Source organism: Martes martes (genome assembly GCF_963455335.1).
Source record: "Martes martes genome assembly, chromosome: 11".
Lineage (NCBI taxonomy): Eukaryota > Metazoa > Chordata > Mammalia > Carnivora > Mustelidae > Martes > Martes martes.
In genome coordinates, this window is record NC_137899.1 from 107,660,051 (window position 1) to 107,675,613 (window position 15,563).

At 51.7% G+C, this 15,563-nt stretch overlaps 1 protein-coding gene across 2 annotated transcripts in view; it reads right to left on the minus strand.

Moving 5' to 3' along the window:
- Positions 1-5,824: 5,824 nt before the first annotated feature.
- The window catches only part of ESYT2 (extended synaptotagmin 2), a 78,521-nt gene continuing 68,782 nt past the window's right edge, over positions 5,825-15,563 (minus strand). For both annotated transcript variants that reach the window (XM_080818122.1, XM_080818121.1), the window contains 6 exons: positions 13,595-13,980; positions 12,411-12,509; positions 11,000-11,131; positions 9,301-9,406; positions 8,572-8,621; positions 5,825-8,475 (listed from right to left, as the gene is read on the minus strand). In XM_080818122.1, coding sequence (XP_080674248.1) covers positions 8,430-8,475; positions 8,572-8,621; positions 9,301-9,406; positions 11,000-11,131; positions 12,411-12,509; positions 13,595-13,980 — 819 coding nt within the window. In that variant the 3' untranslated portion in view covers positions 5,825-8,429. The remainder of the gene's footprint in view (positions 8,476-8,571; positions 8,622-9,300; positions 9,407-10,999; positions 11,132-12,410; positions 12,510-13,594; positions 13,981-15,563) is intronic.

Sequence of the window (15,563 nt, forward strand, 5' to 3'; positions counted from 1 at the left end):
GTGGATGCACACACATGTTGTCATACCTGTGTGCACTCACACGCACAAGTACTATACACACTTGCATACACAACACACATGCATGCACCCACATGCCCATGCGTTCACAACGCACAGCTGCGTCACACACTTTGCCTATGCACACACACACTAGCGCACACACGTGCACACGCGCACACACATACATACACGTTTGGTCCCTGGAGACAGATGCTGCCCACCCCCCCTGCACACTACCTTGTACATAGCGCGTGTGTGGTTTGAACGTCACTGAACGGGCGGCACTCCCAGGCTTTGGTTTTCAGTTTGTAGTTTGAGAAAGTCAACGAGATGCTTCATAGGTTTACGTTTCCAAAGAAGAGGAATATGTGAGTGTGTAACGAACCTTCCCCAAAGCCACGTCGTACCCTTGACCAGGAAGAATGGACAGGCTTCCTCGCTGTTCTGCCCCGAAAGCTGCTTTGCCAGGCCAGACCCTCATGCTCAGGGTGTAGAACCACACTAAGATGGGGTCACTCACGTCAGGGACGAAGTGGAGATGGTCAACACACCCACAGAAAGGAAACTTGCCCTTACAGCACTTTGCAGCTCTTAGAAATCAGCAGAAGGCACCAGCCGGTTCTCACCGTGTCTGGGCTTCCTCGCCCCCCGGCTCAGCTTCCCCGATACACGTAAAAACGAAGACCACTAGGCTACGGGGCTGCTGAAAAAGCCGCCTCTTGCGCGCGTTCACCTGGTGAAAACCCCGCGGTCTGAGCAGCGCTGAACCCACCGCTCCCGCAGCCGCGGGGGCTCCGGCCCGCAGCCCGAAAGCCCGGCAGGAGCGCTTCTTCCCGCTCGTTCTCCCCCGTGCGCGGAGCTGGGTGTTGACGGCAGCACCGACGCGCAGGGGGCGCGAGACGGAGGCTCTCGCCACCCTCTCTGGGCGAGGTGCTGGAAGGACTGTTGCGTTAAAAAAAGACCCAAGAAACTTCCGGCGTTGTGTTTCATGGACGTGGGAGCTTGGGCTCTCAGCTGCGAGAGGCGGCGGCTTGCAAACCGTGGGCAGGTAACAGGGACTCTTGGCCAAGACAGAGAGGGGATTTGATATTAAGTATTAGTAAGAAAGGGAAAAGAGAATTCAACGAGAGGACCGAGTCTCTATCAAATGGAGATGAGGTCACACAAGGAACGGGGCGCTGCAGCTTTAGAACCGTTTTAGTGAGAAAACCGCCGAAAACAGCCTTTCACGATGGAGATGAATCCAACTTGGGCAGGTCGAGGCAGTGAAGTGACCCAAAACACGAGAGGCTCGACCTTCCCTATTTTATCCAGTCGGCTGTGGGTTCTAGGAAAGTGTGTGCTGCCTGTCGTGACCTCACAAGACTGGAAACTGAGGCCAGCCCGCGGTCTGCCCCCGCCCCCGTCACCGCGTCGGAGGAGAACGTCGCCTGGGCGGGCCACGGCGTCCCCTGGCCGGTCTGCGTGTCTTCACACAGTCCTTTCCCGCACAACCTGGCAGGCTCTGGGGGCGAGCGCGGCGGCTCTCGGAAGGAGGGCTCTTTGGTCCTAGGAGCGCCTCCCTCCGTGCTGCAGGCCTGGACCCTCAGGACGCCCCTGTGGCAGGCTGTGGCCCGGCTCCCTGCTGACCACGGGTTAGCGCCCCGTGTGTGTGGGGCTCTCGGGTCCCCAAGGCTCCCCCAGACCATCCCTCGCAAACAGAAGCCCGAGGGGAAGAAGCCAGACACCAGCTCGCACCCGCGGAACGACTCGGCTTGGCCCAGCTCGGGGTCCGCCGGGCCGGTCACCGCCGGGCCGGTCACCGCCGGGCTTCGGGCTGGGAGCGGCCCCGTACGAGGCCGGCCCGAGGGGCGCACGCACTCTTCGCGCGAGTGCTGGTCACACGCGGCGCTCGGGAATGTTTGGGAACGTTCTGGGCGGAACAGCTAGGCTCTGTCCACATTTCTGTGTGTTTCATACCCCAGCGGACAAAGCTGGCGGCAAACCCAGCGCACCGTGGAGGAGAAAGGAGGCCGCGCCTCCTCGCCACGGCCGGGAGGAGCCCGCTGGAAGCCGCCCGCACAGGAAGGCCTGACAGACACGGGAGTGCGGAGGCCACGGCCAAGGCGTGTGGGGAAGGTGTGGGCTCCTGCTCTTGGACGGAGACACGGCGCGCCGGAAACCGAAGGCCGGGGAGGACGGGGCAGGGGGCGGCGGGGCCCCGGAAGGCGGGCGGTAGGTGTCCTGCGCGCCGGAGCCGCACAAGGCTGGGGCGGGCCTGACCTGGGGGCGACGCCCGGAGGGGCCGCCCCGTCCTGGCTGGAAGGGGGTAAGGGTAAGGCTCGGGGCAGCATGTCAGGCGGCCTGCCAGGCGCTGGCCTGCGCGCTCGGCGCGTGCGCTCTCACGCTCTCCTCTGGACCGCCTCGCACCCGAGTCCTAAGACGCCCACGGGAGGCCGGAGGCTCAGAGACGGTCTGCGACTTGCTCTCGGTCACACGGCCCCGGGGTGGGGTCTGAACACGGCAGGCGGACTCAGAGCCGTGCTCTTAATCCCTGGCCACACTCCCTCCCAGACTCCAGCACCCCAGGTACCGAGAGATACGTGAGATTGCAGAGAAATCGTGAGGAAACGTAAGCAAACACCAAACAGTGACGTTAACTCCTTTAGTGTTCCTTGGAGGCAGGTGGGCTTGTGAGGTGTTTTTTTTTTTTTTTAATCTGGGAATGGCTGTTTCTCCACCATTTTTGTTGGACACAGGACGTTTGGCTGACAGTCTTTCTTCCAGCGTCTGAACCGGTCACCCTCCGGCTTCGGGGGAGAGGCAGCGGCTGCCTTACCCAGGAGCCCAGGGTGAGACGGTCTCGCTTGCGGCTTTCGGACGGTCCTTGACTCCCACCGGCTCAAGCACGATGTGCCTGGGGCAGACTCCCGGTGTGGTCCCTCCCTGGCATGCGCTGGGCTGTCCCCTGTCCTTTCGGGCCCTGCGCCCGCCTCCCTCCAGGGCTCCGTCCGTGAGCGTGGCCGTCGCGCTCTGTTCCCGACGCCGCGCGGACCTGCCCCAGGCTGCTCTTTCTTCCGGCGGCTCAGATCTGTCGCCGCCGGGAGGTCTTGCATTTCGCGCACCGCGGACTCCACAAGTGCTAGTTCCTCCTTCCGGCCGTGTCTCCTCACGGATGCCGTCACTCTCACACTCGCCGTGAGCTCTTCACGTGTGTGAACGTGGCGCAACGGCGGGCTCGAGGCCTCTGCGCGCGCGCCCAGCACCCGGGGCTTCTCAGGGACACGTTCCGCCGCGGAGCCCCTTCACTGCTGCTTTGCACGTCTTACGGCTTTTTGTTGAGAACCGGACACCGACAGTAATAGACGGCGACTGCGAGTCCTTGCCCCTGGATTTTGCTGTTTCTGGCTTAGCGACTCTCTCGGGCTCGTTCTCTAAGAGCTGCCCGCTTTGTCCCGTGCTCCCTCTGAAGCCTCCGCTCGGCCGGCTGCTCCGGCCAGCCAAGGGCTGGACAGGTTTCCTCGCACGAGGACGGCCAGCGGCCGGTCGTCAGCACCCAGCCTGCTCCAGCCACGCAGGCTCTGCCCTGCGACCCCCGTCCTAAAGCTCCGGAACGCCAGCCTCAACGGGCATCTGTTTCCCAGACTTCCCTTCGAGCCGTTTCGGGCAGCCTCGTTTGCCCCGGCCGGTCTCACTGCCCGAGCAGCCGCCATGTGGCACATGGCACCCGGAGCCAGACGGGTCACACGGTGACGGCTCCCTGATGACGGGGCCTCTGCGGGAGCTCTACAGCCATTCTGCACGCTCTCCTGCTCGGCTGCCGTCACTGCTATCAGAGTCGCAAGGCTACTGCATGACTTCCCCGGTATATTTTCTTTTTCCTAATCTCTACACCCAACGTGGGGCTCGAACTCACACCCCCAGATCAGGAGTCGCACACTCTACCAACTAAGCGAGGCAGGTGCCCCCCCCATTATATTTTCTAATAGCTAGTAACAGTATATGAGACACAGAGATTTGTACGTTTTTATAACTGGCCCCTTGTTAAACACTTGTTAGTAAGTTTTCAGATTACTTTCTTAGTTTTTTTTTAGGATTTTATTCGAGGAAAGAGCGAGTAAGCACACACACAAGCAGGGGGAGGGGCCGAGGGAGAGAGGGAAGCGGGCCTGCCCTGAGCAGAGCCCAATGCGGCACTCGATCCCAGGAGCCCAGGATCATGACCCGAGCCGAAGGCGGATGTTTCACCGACGGAGCCCCCCAGGCGCCCCACTGTCTTAGGTTTTACAGGTAGACAATCTCACATCTTAAAACTGATGTCTCCCATACAAAACTTACCATCGTTTTTCTTTTCATATCGTATTGCCCAGGGTTTCCAGAATAACACCAAATAAAGGCAGACTTCCTGCCTCCTTTCCCACATTTGTGCTCCGTTTCTCAGATAATTACACTGTTGGCTTTTCGTTGCAATGGCGTCGTTAGGTCCATTAGCACCTTTCTCTTTTAGACTTTACGGAGAATGGTCGATAGGTGTCTTTCTTCCGACAGAAACTTGAGTAACGTTAGGGTCTGCCCCGCTGGAGACGTAACTCAGCCAGCACTTACCCGCTCACCGCGTGCCCAGAGCAGGAGAGGAGCCCAGAGCCGCGGGAAGGAGATCTGAACAGCTGCGTGGTCTCTACCCTTGGGAGTGTCCAGCGCAGCTGGGAGGCGACGGGGAGTGCTGGTCCGGGGCGGCTGAGGAAATGCACTCGGTGGAGAAGCCAAGGGCGGTGGGGTAGCCAGCCCAGTGTCAGCGGAAGAGCAGGTTGGGGCACTGAGGTGGGAAGGAGCGGTGGGGAAGTTTCCCGAACGGATGAGCGGCACCGCGGAAGGAAATTCGCTTGCAAGGGTCTCCCAGCTTAATGTGCTCTTGGTTTCTCTTCCAAGAGCACGGACAGCAGGAGAGTTAGAGGTGGTTTTCCAAGACCCCTTGGGCCGTTTCAGAGAAGGCAGGTGCAGGAGGCCAAGGCACCAACAGGTTGCTGACAGGCAGCGGCTTGGCCTTGAGACAACAGCCCAGCAGATGTATTCCGGGGTAGAACTAAGGGACCTGTACCTGCACGGGAGGGGGGCGAGGCAGACGGAAGCAGAGGGACCGCCGAGGTCTCCATCTCAAGTTCCTTGGCAGACGGGCAGAAGCCTGTCAGGAGGGCTAACGAGGAGGCACTGGGTTACCGGGCCTTCAGCCCAGCAGCAGTCTGTACTGCAGATACAGACTGGGAAACTATGGCGAGTCACTGGTATCGAGCAGAAGGCAGAGTAAATATTACAACAGGCACTGGCCCTAAGACCCGTGCCCGTCCCCATTCTCAGTCTTCGGTAAAGGTGCCTGATGAGTGGCCGGCAGCACGGAAGGGCCGGGTGTCAGGAGCGGCCACGGGCACTGGCAGGGCCCGGCCTAGAGCTTCCCCACCTGGTCCAGCCAGCCTCTGCGTCATCGCTTCTCAAGGGCTCCGAGAAGACCCTCAAAGACTATTTTTCCTACTTGTGACTGTCCTTCGTAAGAGCTGTTGTTAAAACCCTAAGTCTAAGGCAGGCAGAGGAGAGTCAAATTAAGATGGGAACAAGAGAGGGGCGCCTGGCCGGCCCGGCTGGTGGGGCATCTGACTTTCGATCTCAGCGTCGTGGGTTTGAGCCCCACCTTGGTCATGAAGATGGAACAAGAGGCCCAGTATCAGTGACCTGTTCTTCTGGAAATGAAGGAATTCAAACACAGAACGTATACATAATGTACTGTGTCTACTTTTCAAAATATTTGATCCCACACTGAAAACTTCACTTCAAAAGACAAAAGAAAAACAAATCACAAGTAACATAAAAGTTTATTGAATAAATACATGCATTGTCACGTAAAATTAGTTGATCAAAAAGGACATTGTATAATAATAATTAAAAAACACCCTCTGTTTCCCACTTGCAACGGGCAGCGACCAGAGTATAAACACACACACGCTGGTCCGCACGGTTCCTGAAGGGCTGACCTCCTGCTGAAGCGTATCAGCGACGCGAACTCCCCGAGGGCAGAACGTATTTTCCGGCGAGTACAGCTGTGATCTGAAACCTGAAAGCGCCACTGCCACACTTCCGTATTTTAAGGCACTGGATAAGCAACTCACAGGGACAAACTAACAGAATTCAAAGCCACTTAATTTTCCTCCCATTGGTTTGGCTCAATATAGAAAAGATAACGTTCCCTTTTCCTGCACGAACCGATTATTAAGGAGCAGTGATGAACATCTGGAGGACTCAAGTGTTCTCCATCGCCAGGACCCTGGAGTGCCGAGGCTGGCCTCATGGGTCATTCTCACCCCTCCCCACGGGACAGCAGAGCTTCTCAGTAAATGCTCACGTTGCCACAGGACGGAATCACCTCGGGAAGCGTTTTACGTCTTTAGAGTTGTCCCTTTCCTTTCTTCCTTTCCTTTCAAGCAGAACAGAACAAAGTCCACTGCCAGAGGCCTCCGGACCTGCAGAAGGTCTGTCTCCAGGCTCCCCGGTCCCTGGGTCACAAGGCCCGTGTCATGCTGCTAACTGGCTTTCTACCTTTCCTTGTATTTATTTTGTCTCATTTGTTAAATAAAGCATTCCATAAGGTAAATATGTACCAAACAGGTGAGCACATGACTGCAAAACCCCCATGGTTAGGGTGTTGGTAAAAATGATTGGTATGAAGCGTTTCAGTGAGCAGTTCTCTTTTTATAGATTATGCCAGAAGCCCTTCAACAGACTGAATTGAAGAAAACAAATCTAATACATGGGCAGGCAACGAGATTTAGTAAGTAGTTCCCTGCCTGCACCAGGCTACTAAACCACCACAGCTTATTTGTGTGCACCTAGTTTGTGTGTGCATCGAAACATTAATAAACTCCCTCCTGTACATGAACACTGGACACGGCTGACAGTGAGGTTTCACTAACTAGGAAACGGTGGGGTTATGCAGTCTTTACGGTGACGTGAAGAGTGTCGTGAACTACAGACTCCATTATGAACAAACCCACGGTTCCACGTGTCAGTTAAAACCCACGTGAAATCGCGGGAAGGCAGGAGTGTGCAGAAGTCACACCAGCGCCCACCACAGGCACTTCGGTATTTTGGTCACACGAGCAGTCCGTGAGTCCACGAGCTCTCCAGGTCCGGTCACCGAGCTCCACTCCCTCGGTCTCTGAATACACGACTCTAGAATGTTCTCGCGGCGAAGGAAGTCCTTTGCATCACACGCTTCTCAGAGACGCGCTCAGGAAATGACGTGGCTGCAGAGCCTCGGGTCTATGAACATGCTATACTAACCCAAAAAGAAAACAAATATCCCAAAACAAAAGCTGTACAACAATATCCCAGTACTGAGGTCAGTCATGGCATAAAGTGAGGAAATGGTTATTTACAGTCACCAACCGCGGAGCCAGAGCCCTCGGCCCAGCAGCCGGCGGCCTCACGCAGGGGGTCCGGCGGACGGCGTCGCACCGACGGCTGGATGGATGAGCTGTCGGTTTTCAAAACGACTTCCCGCCTACTTAAGACCCACCCCACACACTTCGTGGTGACTACGTGAGCCTGTCTTCACAGGCTGGGAAAACACTGAAAATTTGTGTTCTATTTTAGGAAGTGTAACTGTGTATCTGTGTACTATTTCATGAATAACTTGTATCAAGCAATTAAAAATAAACTTAAGACATTTCATTTTACGTAAGAAATTTCAAATTAGTGCCCCATGATTTATGGATCATGGCAATGCTCTTAGTATTCTGTATTACTCAGTTACACTCTTCCTTATAAGCACTTCAACTAACTCTCAACAATACATCCTTATGAAACTGGTAGTATTTTGAATACTTTCATCATTCATGATGGGCAGAAGTATACTAATATTTAAACTTTCGGCCTTTTTAATAAGAAACACCATAAAACTGGTCACTGAGAACTTTACCCTGTGAAGACAAAGTGATTATCTGTCATAAGAATTTAATACATTATAGAAGAAAAAAATATATTTCCTTAATCCATTTTCTTCAGAATTCAAACCAGCATGTAGAGATTATAAAAAATAGTCTATTTACATGGCATAGTGTACCTCAGTGTGTACAAAACAAGGCAACAGTAAAGCACATATATACATCCGGTTCCTGGCAGAGAAAACTGACAAACCCCTTTACGTGACACAGTAACTAACTGCTACCCTATTACACACTATTATAACAGGTGAAATACTACAGAAAATTAAACATATAAAATCTAACGATAATATTGGCCAAATATGCCTAAAATGTCAACATGGTTTATAAAACTATGAAGATTTATATAACTAAATACACTGAAATTATAAAACCAGTATTGGTACATGTGCGGGAGGGTGTGCTCTGAGCACACGGGGTGGGTGGGGACACCAGGGCGGGCTCCTCGCGCCAGATGGACTACGTCACCACGTGTGGTCTCGTGCCATCTTCTGTGAGGTCGTACCTAGGGGTGCACAGGGAGAGGAGGACAGACCTGAGGTCAGCTGGGGACAGTGCTGTGAAGGAAACACACAGGGCTCATCTGTGGTGGGACACTCACCACTGGGTCCAACCCCTGGCTAGTTCTTCAGACGCCAGACCGACCAACACCTGTGGGCGGAACAACATTGGTCACAGCGGGTGGAGCGGCCCCTGCGCACGCGCCCCCCAAATCCCCCCAGCCTCCCCAACCTCCTCCTGCCTCAGCATGGAAATCCCACTCTCTGCTCTCTTAAGTCTTTCCCTGTCAGCGTTCTGAGCGCTAGGACCCCCGTGAATGATATGGTGGGTCGCAAGAGCCCCACCCTGTACCCAGCAGTCTCAAAATTCTGTTAAGAAGACTCAGTACGACGATTCACAGAAACACTGGTGCACGTGCCACTAACGGCAGCACGGCTGGTATGGATCACCGTCACTGCGATCTCTAACTGAAAACTCCCTCTTCCCTAACCTGACCTCTGTGTACATTTAATGTTAAAGAACATACAATCTTACGCAAGAGTTACATGTGAATTTAGACAAAGACTAGAATAAATTCAGAGAAATAAAGCCACTAATTTGTTAGATGAGTAATATGCTAACTATATGAATACGTAAAAATAATCTTCAGAATGTACTCAGGTTTTAGACAGCACGGTCTTTCACAGTCTACTATTTTATAAATAAGCATAATTACAAAGGAAGTTCACCCTTTTCCACTTATTTAAATATGGTCTAAAAAATGCATTTTGGGTAAGAGTTTAATGTTCATAAGATATAGGAACTGACCAAGGCTATTTTTTAAGCTTACTTTGCCAAGAAGCCCTTTATCTTTGGACAGGAAGCCGCCACTGTTCTTCACTGCTACATCCAATGTTCTCCTCTGCACTTCTGGTAATGAAACACTGAAATCAAAGCTGACATGGAAAAAAGAGGACCTTCCTTAAATTTCCCCAATAACTTTACTGTATTTTATTATAACTAAAAAATGACATTTCTGCTGATGAGACAGTTCCAAATGTTATGTTGATTTTTTATTACATAATTGAACTCTGTTCAGTGTTTGAATCTGGCATTTCCTAAAGACTCAAAAACAAATTTTTCCCATTATTTTCCAAACATACGTGGGGACTCTTGCACCGTAAGTATGGGAAAGGCCCTACTGCCTGTGGCTCCCTCATGTGCGGGAGGGGTGCTGTGTTTATAATAGTTATAGCAACGTGGTGGGGGGGTGGGGCGCACTGGGGATGTTTATAGGACACATCAGGGGGTCCAGACAAGTTCATCATCCAGGCCTAAAGACTACAGAGCACAAATTACCACCTCTGGGTGAGCGAACTAAGTGACGTGCAACCTCATGGAAGGGAACAGATCTGCAGTGCACTTTTTAACGGCTGGTCAGGTGCCACAAACTAAAATGCCTCCAGGGCACCAAGTCTTCAAAGCTGGCTGGGGCCGGGCTGTTGTGAGGCAGCGTCTCTGGTAAAGCAGAGGACAGAGAGCCTGCAGGGCCGTGACTGGAATGCAGCTGGCCTTTCCATGGGGCAGGAGCAGCCAGAAACCCAGGCTTGCAGGTGGAGAATCCTTACATGCTGCGGGCTAAGCGAGAGCACCGTCAAAACACGCCCACACCATGATTTGGCGCACCTGCCCGTTTACGACCGTGGTTTAAACAGAGTTGTTGGCGTGAAGTTACGACCAGTGCCTTTAAAGATAAATGTAAACAAAAGTGACAGATACTTTGACACCATCTGACTTTACTTCCCCAAATGCTAGTGGATTTTTAGCTACAGAGCTGTAGCGTGTGACACCCAGTCTGCACAGACTGAGGTTTATGTAAAGGTGGCCTGAGGAGAGGCCCCCTCCACAGACCCTCTCTGGAGATGAGCACATCAGACTGACAGCAGAAGCAGTAGGACATTTATTAAGACAAACCTTTAAAGAGATCTGCAAAAATGTTAAATAATGACATTTATTTATATACAAATTTTTTATTGCCTTGGAAACTAGTTGTTTTTCAGAAAACGATTTTAAGATGTTATAGGTTTACTATTGTTTTTTAAAATAAAATTTAAAATCAAGCATTAGGTCTTGTAGATAAGTGATGAACCACTCAATTCTACTCCTGAAACCGTAATTACACTGTATGTTCACTAACTAGAATTTAAATAAAAATGTAAAGGAAAAAATTTTTAATTCTCAGTTTTTATTTATAACTCAAAAACCAAAAGATACAACCCCACAAAATCAAGTTCTTTAAGGTCCTCAATCACGAGTCTCTCTTCCACAGTGTTCACAACTTGGACTTACTAGGTATGTTGCTTCTAGATGAAGTTCAACATGTTTGTTTATGCTGGCAAGTCTGTGGGTGCTAATGTGGAGTTCTTCACAGACACTTTGCAACACGGTGCTGGTCTGAATGCATCAGTCATTCAAAGGTATTGATCAAGCCTTCCGTATCTGATGATTCAAGAGGCTGCCCCCCACCCCATCCTGAGTAAACCTCATACCTCTGGTCAAACACGGGGTTCAGTGTTTTCTTTGACACGTGTGTTTTTCTCCTTCCTGATCTCCTCTTGTCTGGTAACAAATACATGCGGACATAGGGGTCAGAGCCATCTTCAGAGAAGGCAATGAGATTTCTTATGACACAAACCAGAGAACACTAGATATTAGAATCCAGGAAAATGACAGCAAGCGTCACGCTCAAATTCACTGTTCTGATTTCCCATTTATTTTAAACCACGGAGAAGCGCGAAGGAGCAACGTGCGCTTCTGTCTTCAGCCTGGGCTCACTCGCTGGCGGAGGCGACTTCTGCCTCCATTTCTCGAGCCCAGTATTTGGGGGACATTCTGGTACCCCGCTCTGCTTTAAAGTACTCTAACGTACTTACACTGTGCGTCTTCTCCCAGGGAGGGAGAAGCCTTCCTTCCAGCAGGGGAAGCAGGCTTCGGCAGACCCCAGCGAGGCGAGGCCACCACCCTCCTCGGGGCCGGCTCAGCGGCTCGCTCCACTCCCCGCCCTTCAATCACCTAAACCTTTCACCTCCTTTGTGCAGCCCGTGCTGCTCTGCTCTTAGGACAACTGGTCTGAGCCAGACACAGTCTAGCATTTAATTACGTGCGACCACTTCATATTATTTGCTTACTGATCAACTTGAAAATCTAGTTAGGGGATTATTTGGTGAGACAGTAATTCTCTCACAGCAAGAGCACATAAGGTGCTCGAGAAACAGGTGCGAAACTGAACCCTCTATTTACACAGTTTTTCTAAATGTCACTAATTTCAACTTCCTATGTTTCTAAAAGTCTTTTGTAAGATCCAAATATTTATGTCATACATTTATATCATAACTTCTACTGAGATGGGCGAGTTACCTAAAAAGGAAATAATTAGTTGGCTGCATACTGTCATCACTAATCAAATACAAATTATAGCAACACTGGCATCTCATGTTACACTTACTACATTAGCGTACTGTACGATACACTGTTCCCGACTGGGGGTTGGGGGGGGAGGCACACCTGTACCCTCAGGTGCCAGTGTGAACTGGTAAGCCACAGAAACAGTCCTGAGAGACTACTGGCAATGCCATCACGATCCCATAAACTTTTCTGGATCTTTCGAATTGATATAAGCTTACTCCTGGAAATTTAATCCCAAAGAGACACTTGAAGAAAAAATATTTTCGTTACCATGTTACATGTAAAACTAAATATCCAGGATGGCAACTGAAGAGTCTATTACGAAGCAACCAAAATGGCTCTGAATAGAAGATACTCACCTGCGAAATAATGTCGAGACCAAAGCAAGGACACAACACTGAATACTGGGGTTATGGTACAATCTCATGACTTTGGTGAGGCCAGAACTCAGTGCTCTGCTCCCTGTGTAACGGCTGCCCCGGGGGCCCAGCTCACCTGCAGGAGTGCACGACCACCACGAGCTTGTTCCGCTGGGAGCTGTGCCGGATGGTTAGCTGGATCTGCCCCAGAGGCGACTGGCCCAGGGTCGTCCCACTGGGGAAGCAAAGCAGAAGGTTAATGCTCTCCTAAGAACTGAAGGCCGTGCGTCACTGGCACGGGAAGGAACCACACTGCCCGTGGACGTGAACAAAGTCTGAACTTTGGACTCTCAATCAACCAGCTGAACTCATAATTCAAGTAAGGGTTCAACATAACGTAGCTTGTTCAGTTAGGACGCATGGTAAAAATGAGACTCCCCCAAACGACAGACGCTTGCTCAAAGCCCCACACACGTTGCGTGCTCTGTCCAGCAGCCTCTCTGACAAAACAGGACCCCTTGGCTTTCTCTCTCAGGGCCGAGGCACAGACTCCCAAGACCGCCGACGGCTGCTCTGGCGCGATGCACCCAAGACCATGCCGGCTACTCCCAGATTTGGTTCCTGAGAGAAGGTGCTTTCTTATTTACAATTCTAGTTGCTTTTAAAGCAAGAGAGGAAGGGACTGGTTTCTTTTTTCCAAAATAGTGGAAATGAGAAAGGACGAAGGAGAGAAGTGTGCCGTGGGGGTCACAGACCAGCATCCTTCCTCTCCCCCCAGGAGCACTCATTTCAGCTCTGCCTCCACTTCCGATTCCTCAACACACCCCTGAGAACGACGGACAGGAAGAACGGCTTCAAAGGGCAAGTTTATTCCTTCCGCTGAGAGGAAAAGGCTAACGTCTGAAGCCTGTGGTAACTGTAAGCTGTCTGCCTCCTCTCAAGAGCGCAGGGACACATCTATGAATCCAAGCACTAGACAACAACGGCCAGAGGTCAGAACACTAAGCACACAGGACCTGTTCTTATAGCACAGACACAGTTGCTGTGCTTAGAGCACACATCAGCTCTAGATCCTGTCTTCCTGGTCTGAGGACAGGCACACCACAGCTTCAGACCCTTTTCTATTCATGGAACCTGTTACCCCACTGCTTCCTGATCCTTAAACGAGCCAAATATTAGGTCCAAGAAAACAGGAGGTTTATTTTCAAAGTCAAGGACTCAGTGAGCCAAAGGCCAAAGCCACCTCAAGCTCTTCTAACTAACTTAAGATGATGTCCCCCCCACCTGCAGCAGGAAAGAACAAAGGAGGTGTCTAGTTACTTTTCCAGCTGCCGTAGTCTCTGCCGAAGCTCCTGGGTGGCGATGGGCAGTGATATGTCGGAGGCTATGCTTGGGGTGGGCTCCTTAACGGAGACATGGCTGGGGGAGCAGGTGGTACTGGTCTGGAGGCTGGAGGAGCTCCTGCCCAGGTCTCGCGGCCCCTGGGGGCTGGCCTCCACAGGCTGGGCTCTCTCTTCCATGCCAGGCTTACTGCTGCTCCCGATGACTGGAGTGCACGGGGCTGTGCTGCTGTCACCAGAGCCTGGTGACGCGGACTTCTGAGATCTCACAGATATCTTCCTCCCTTCTTTAGAAACAGAGGGTCGCTTTACTTGAGCTGAGTGTTGGTGGTCTGGAGACCTTTCTTGCTTTTCGAGGTGGAGTACCTAGAAGTGAAAACAAACATAAAATTAAAGTCAGTGACACTAGGGGCGCCTGGGTGGCTCAGACGCTGAGTATCTGCCTTCGGCTCGGGTCATGATCTCAGGGTCCTGGGATGGAGCCCTGCATCGGGCTCCCTGCTCAGCGGGAAGCCTGCTTCTCTGTCTCCCACCCCCCCTCTCGCTGTGTCTCTCTTTCCGTCAAATAAAAAAAAAAAATAAATAAAAACTTAAAAAGCAAAAAAAGTCAGTGACACTAGAACAGCCTGATACCTGAATGGCTTCAGATATAGTCATTTGCAAATGTTTCTTTAAAAGCTGGCACAAAACATTCTGAACAGTCTAGTCTGTATGTTCACTCACTCCGCTATTAGAGTAATGCCATGTGACAGCTTAGAAAAAGTGAAGTCTGACGAATCAGAGTATCACTTCTGTGACGTAAATGTCCCCTCTGGGTGTTTCTCTTCAGCCTCTCCCATCTGCGCGCGTTCCCGCGCGGGGGACGTCACTGCTGGGTGGGCATGGGCCGCGCGCCCCCAAGACCGGATGAGCGGCAAGGACACCCTGCCCAGCGGGCCACTACACACAGCAGCCTCGATGCGGGGCAGGCCTTGCGCTCCTCAGCTCGCGTGCGCGCGTGGACCCTGTGCTTTGCTGGCGTTCGTCTGTAGTGTCCGGGTGTGCAACACTCTGTGAGCAGAGCCTGTGCTCACAACCCTGCACCTGCGGTCACTGGGACGGCGCCGCCTCTCCCTGCCTCTGTATACAAAGCTGCAGCGAACATCTTTCTGTTCATGGTCTCTCTGCATTCTGTCCTCTCACTGAAAGTCAGATTTGCAGAGAAAGGGTTCCTGGTTGAAGGGGCTCTATCGTTCATGGCCAGGAGACACTGCAGGCCTTCCTGCAGAACCCGTACCCATCCCCAGAGTCAGGACCAAGCGCCAAGAGACCAGGTACGCTGCATCCTCCACTAAGTTTGCTTTAATTTTTTAAAAAAGTGGGTTCTTTTTAATTTGCATTTTAAAAATTAGTGAGTTTTAGCATTTTTCATTTGTTTGCCAACTTTATTAATTTTGAACATTTCCTTAGGCACTCATAAGGATCACTATTTTAGACAAAAACTTTTTTGTTTATAATGTCTACCACCTTGTAGAATTTTATTAATTTTTCCCTCTTGAATGACTTCTGAAAATTTAACTTGGGGCGCCTGGGTGGCTCAGTGGGTTAAAGCCTCTGCCTTCGGCTCAGGTCATGATCCCAGGGTCCTGGGATCGAGCCCTGCATTGGGCTCTCTGCTCAGCAGGGAGCCTGCTTCCTCCCTTCTCTCTCTGCCTGCCTCTCTGCCGACTTGTGATCTCTCTCTGTCAAATAAATAAATAAAAAAAAAGAAAAAAGAAAAAAAGAAAATTTAACTTGGCCTGCTTCGAGCAATCAAAAACACCAACTTGGGCAAATGTCTGAGTCCAGGCCTCAGTTCTCTCTCCCTTGGGCATCTGGAAACCGTCAGCAGTAGTCTCTGCTCCGCACACAAGTGCCCCAGGCCCTCTGCCCTGCTCTGGAGCAGGGCCCAGGAGTGCCAGCAGTGCTGC